This window comes from Octopus bimaculoides, chromosome 23 (genome assembly GCF_001194135.2).
Source record: "Octopus bimaculoides isolate UCB-OBI-ISO-001 chromosome 23, ASM119413v2, whole genome shotgun sequence".
Lineage (NCBI taxonomy): Eukaryota > Metazoa > Mollusca > Cephalopoda > Octopoda > Octopodidae > Octopus > Octopus bimaculoides.
This window is the reverse complement of record NC_069003.1, coordinates 9872077-9877934: the sequence shown is the minus strand read 5'-3', so window position 1 is coordinate 9877934 and position 5858 is coordinate 9872077. Positions and strand designations below refer to the sequence as shown.

The window sequence follows — 5858 nt, the reverse complement described above, 5'->3', positions numbered from 1 at the left end:
ACGTACAAAGAAGTAGGAGTCGGAGCAGGAGGTGGGGGAGGGGAGAGATGGGTGGTAGGAGGGAGGGTGGGGGAGAGAGACAGGAGGAGGGGGTTAGATGAAGAGTGGAGGGGAGTTGAGCCCATGTGGCGCAAAGGAGCGAAGATAGAAGATTAATAGATATATATATATATATAGGTGCAGGTGTGGCTGTGTGGTAGGAAGTTTGCCTCCCAACCACATGGTTCCAAGTTCAGTCCCACTGTGTGGCAACTTGGGCAAGTGTCTTCTACTATAACCTTGGGCCAACCAAAGCCTTGTAGATGGAAACTGAAAGAGGCCTGATGTGTACACACACACACACACATATATATATATATATATTTATGTGTATGTGTCTTTGTGTCTATGTTTGTCCTACCATCACTGCTTGAGAACTGATATTAGTGTGTTTACATCCCTGTAACTTTGTGGTTTGGCAAAAAAAAAAAAAAAAACTGATAGAATATGTACCAGGCTTACAAAGAATAAGTCCTGGGATCATTTTCTTCAACTAAAATACCCTTTAAGACAGTGCTCCAGCATGGCTGCAGCCAAATGATTGAAACGAGTAAAAGAATAAATGAAGAAGAATATATAAAATAAAGGACAAAGGGATTAAAAACCCAAGTGAATACTTGAATAGTTTATAGGGACTCTGTAAGGGTCAAACTTGGCTACCTAAATTGTCCAGTGAAAGCCATTGTAATCCTCTCCTTATCAAAGCTTTACTAGATGAGTAGTAAAGCTATGTTGCAGTGTTAGTTGGTTCATATTACTCTGTTAGGAGCATAGGGCCATGATCAGTTCCTGCCAGTGGATGTGATCTTGGACTACCTCTTTGATTTCAGACCAAGAGAGACCAATTGCTTTTTGCCTCATCCTCCACGCATCCTTTCCAGATCTTTTTAGGTTCTCCAACTTTCCTCTTTTCTTCAGGCTGCCAGTCTAACATGTCTGGCAATGCTGCTCGGAGGTCTCCTTTGAGTGTGATTGATCCATCCCCATTCTCTTTTCAGAATTTCCTGGTTGATGAGAGTTTGGTTCATTCTGTCCCAATTTCTGTTTGAAATCTTGTCCAACCACCAGATCTCGCAAGGTTATTAATTTACAGTTAAGTAGACTAGGGCAATGTAAGAATACAAGAATGCAATGCACCATGTGGTCCAGAAATTGAAACTACGATCTTGTGATTGTGTACGCCACACCCTAATCACTGGGCCATGTGCCTTCACCATTTAGACTACAAAGTAGATATAATTAAGTAAATATTTGTTTTAAAAGATTAAATGAAATGATTTTTTCCATCTGTTTTCAGTCCAATGGATGATGTTAACATTTTTGGTGAAGAGGAAGAAGAACCCCAAGAATTGTTTTCAGATATAGGAACAAATCAGAAGAAATCGGATTCAAACCTTTTTGTTGGTGATTCCAAAGCAAAATGTGAGTGTCTTCATTATATTTCTAATTTCAGTTTGTTTTTGTATTTTGGTTGGCATGATTCTAATTTTTGTAATTCAGAAAAGTGAAAAGGCCCATTTCCCTCCCCTTATTCAATAAAAAAGCAAAAACAAACTATATTTATATCCATTGTTGGCAGATAGTAGAGTTGGTAAAGTATTTGAAAAGAATGTTTTTTTTTTTATGCACCCTTTTAAAGCCTAGCCAGACTCATGGGCCCGGTTTCCCGGTTTCTTTGGCGTATGTGTTCCTCCCAGCTGGACAGGACGCCAGTCCATCGCAGCGTTACTCAAGGAACAGGAAGAAAGAGTGAGAGAAAGTTGGGGTGAGAGAGTACAGCAGGGTTCGCCACCACCCCCTGCCAGAGCCTTGTGGAGCTTTAGGTGTTTTCGTTCAGTAAACACACACAACGCCTGGTCTGGGAATCGAAACCTCGATCCTCCGACTGCGAGTCCACTGCCCTAACCACTAGGCCATTGCGCCTCCACTAAAATACCCTTTTTGAAAAAAATACCTGTGGTATTGTCCTTTGATGTTTAAAGTTTCAGAGCACTGTATCCCCTAACACAATGATTCTCAACCAAGGTCCTTATGAGCTTTGGGGGTCCATTTAAGATTTTGTTGTTAAAAATCTATGTGCAATAAACTGGTTATACTTCTACAATACACAAAATATTTTAACAAATTTTTTTAATACAATCCCTAATAATATCCAATATAAATAGGGTTTTTTAAACATCAGATACCTAGGAGGGTCCAGTTGAATAAAATAGGAATCAAAGGGGTCCATAGGTAAAAAAAAAAAATGTTTGAGTAGCACTACTCTAATCTATCCTTCTTTGTGAATGTAGGTAGGGTGTTATTTGAAGTGAATTTGGCTGTTATTTCTAGGATGTCAAGCAATTATGTAGTCACATAAATACCCTTTTGTTCCTCATTATGAGATATATCTACAGGTATTGGTGATCATGGAGCTTCATACCTTTCTGTCACTCATGCAGTTTAGTGGGTTATTGATACAATTTTTCTGTAGACAGCTTGTAAAGCAATTTAACACTTCCTCTCTCTGTTTTCCCTGGCTTCTTCCTTTCAATTTCCTTATTGTTACTAAGTGTTCAAGGTTTTGTCTTCTTGGGACGAAGTATTGAAGGCTGATGACAGAGAACCAAGATATGTGGCACATTGTTGTACTCAAAAAGATCTGCCCACCTCAACAGAATTGAGATCCTAAAACGAAGGTGCTATATAAACAGCATTGGTATGGGTGCTGGTTCCACGTAAAAAGTGCTGGTGCTGGTGCCACATAGAAAGCACTGGTGATAGTTCCATATAGAAAGCATAGGTACTGATGCCATGTAAAAAGCACTGGTGATGGTGCCACATAAAAAGCACTGGTGATGGTGCCTCTTAAAAAACACCGGTGATGGTGCCTCTTAAAAAGTACAGGTGCTGGTGCCATTTAAAAAGCACAGGTGCTAGTGCCACATAGAAAGCACTGGTGATGGTGCCACATAAAAAACACTGGTGATGGTGCCTCTTAAAAAACACTGGTGATGGTGCTTCTTAAAAAGTACAGGTGCTGGTGCCACATAAAAAGCACCCAATACACTCTGTAAAGTGGTTGGCTTTAAGAAAAGCACCCAGCTGTAGAAACCAAGCGAAAACAGACCATTGAGCGTGGTGCGGCCCTTGATTTTGTCAGTTCCTGTCAAGACGCCTGACCCATCCCAGCGTGGAAAACGGATGCTGAATGTTAATGATGATGATATCAAGTCCTGGTGGTATCTGCTCTATAGACTTCTACATTTATTGCTCTATCTCCAGTATTCATCTAAAGAATTACATCTCTGCTGTATTGATAAGTTGTTGCATTTGTCTGTTCGTGTCCCAAGTCTTATAGCTATACGTAAGAATGGGTTATATGTATATTCCAAGGATTCTCGCCCTTAATGAAAGCTATTCAATTTAGTTGGTTTGATTTCCTCCGAAAGCAGCTCTTTTCAAAGTGGATCTAAGGGAGATAAATGCATAGAACAAGGGAAATAAGTTATTGTAGTGTACTTTTAATGACCATTTTCACTTTTGAAATATTGGACGGGAATGAGATATGACAAAAGAAGTTAGAGAGATCAAGATATATGCTCGGGGGTTGGTGGGGAGAGAGAGAAAGAGAGAGGTATATCCCAGGATAGAGAGATAGAGATAGATAGATAGATAGATAGAGAGAGAGGGAGAGAGAGAGATAGAGAGAGAGAGGTATATCCCCTGATAGAGATATAGCTAGATATATAGAGAAAGAGAGATAGATAGATAGCGAAAGACACATATACCTTGATAAAGAGATAGAGAGAGAGGTAATCCCCCTATATATATATATATATATATATATATATATAGAGAGAGAGAGAGAGAGAGAGAGAGAGAGAGAGAGAGAGAGAAAAAGAGAGATAGAGAGGTGGGGTTTAGTGACTATATGGATTAGTTCTGGTATGCCTTGCTTGAAATGGAAAGGATATTGTTGTCTGGGTTAGTGGTTTTAGTTTGAAGTAACTGATGGTGCTTTCACCCAATTGATGTATATATGTATGTACTTGGTGAAACAATTAATAAAAGAGATATATACTGTATATAATCACTTACTCTTATGTTCTTAATCTCACATTCATGCCTGAACTCTGATGAATTTGGCAAAATGGTTAAAATAACTTGTTTATCTTTCAGCTTACAAAGTGAAAATGTTTGAAGAAGAAAACTTGGAGGAAGAATCTGTTAAAAGTATACTGAGTCCCGTCACAGAAGAAAAAACATTATCTCCGGAAAACAAATCCAATTTATTTTCAGATGATCTTCTTCAGTAAGAATTTCTGTCATTATTCTTCCCCTACTTTTCAACTTCAGTTTTATTCTCTACAATTATTCTATACCATGGAGAAGGTAATTTTGACTGAGTAGATTAGGCAACGAATACCCTACTGTGTCACTCAATCTGCTGAAAAAAATAGCTATGAAATTTCACTTATATCACACTCAGCTGTCTAATAAAAATGAAAGGACACATGTTGGTATGGGTTGCATAAGACTTATTGATATCCTTCCTGCAGGCAATTTTTATCTCTTTACCTTATGCAACCCCAGGTTGATATATATATATATATATATGAGAGTGTTGGAGTTTGCTTGAAGCATTATAGTACAGAAATAGAAAAGGAAGAAAAGGGAAATAAAGAAAGCTTCTAACAATGTAGGAAGTTTTACAAAAAGGTCTTTATATTTTGGGTGTATGTTATGATGATGGCGACTGCAACCAATATCATAACCTATACCACAAATCCAAGCAGCAGCCGCTGCCGGCGGCGGCAGCTTAGCAGTATTTCATCAGTCTTCATGTTCTCAGTTCAAATTCTGCCTACGTCAACTTTGTCTTTTCATCCTTTTGGGGTCAATAAATTAAGTACCATCCACACACTGGGTAGATGTAATCAACTCATCCCCTCCCACCAAACGGCTGCCCTTGTGGTAAAATCTTAAACCATTATTGTAGTTATTATTATTATTATTATTATTATTATTACTCTTTTACTTGTTTCAGTCATTTGACTGTGGCCATGCTGGAGCACCGCCTTTAGTCGAACTAATCGACGCCAGGGCTTCTTCTTTGGAAGCCTAGTACTTATTCTATCGGTCTCTTTTTGCCGAACCGCTAAGTTACGCGGATGTAAACACTCCAACATCAGTTGTCAAGCGATGTTGGGGGGACAAATACAGACACACAAACATATACACACACACACACACACACACACACACACATATATATATACATATATACGACGGGCTTCTTTCAGTTTCTGTCTACCAAATCCACTCACAAGGCTTTGGTCGGCCCGAGGCTATAGTAGAAGACACTTGCCCAAGGTGCCACGCAGTTTGACTGAACCCGGAACCATGTGGTTCGTAAGCAAGCTACTTACCACACAGTCACTCCTACGCCTAATATTATTATTATTATTATTATTACATAAAGTTAATCAATTTGTGTTGACGGTAATTCTTTCTAATTAACAGAGTGGAAGACGACCTTTCGCAACTGCTAGCAGTGAACAAAAAACCCAGGAAGCCAGTGCCAACCCCAAGAACACACAAACCTAAAAAAGCAGCAGATGCAGCGCAGATAGCTAAGCAGCCCAGCCCTGTTTTACCAACATCTGTTGATGAATTTGCAAAATATATTGAAGAAAACACGGATAGAGAGGAGGTTGACCTTTTTTCATAACATCCATTGATCCAGTTCAATCAAAGGTTTAGAGACTTAGTCGCAAAATTAAAAATCGTTTAAGCTTCCTATATAGAAATCTCATATATATATATATATATATATA

General features: G+C 38.8%; 1 protein-coding gene across 3 annotated transcripts in view; it reads left to right on the top strand.

The window, feature by feature from the left end:
* The window catches only part of LOC106873654 (HCLS1-binding protein 3), a 50384-nt gene that overhangs the window by 35554 nt on the left and 8972 nt on the right, over positions 1-5858 (top strand). For all 3 annotated transcript variants that reach the window (XR_008266665.1, XM_052976104.1, XM_052976103.1), the window contains exons 5-7: positions 1337-1461; positions 4201-4333; positions 5545-5734. Coding sequence is in view for 2 of the 3 variants with exons in the window: in XM_052976104.1 (XP_052832064.1) it covers positions 1337-1461; positions 4201-4333; positions 5545-5734 (448 nt within the window). In the remaining variant the exon portion in view is untranslated. The remainder of the gene's footprint in view (positions 1-1336; positions 1462-4200; positions 4334-5544; positions 5735-5858) is intronic.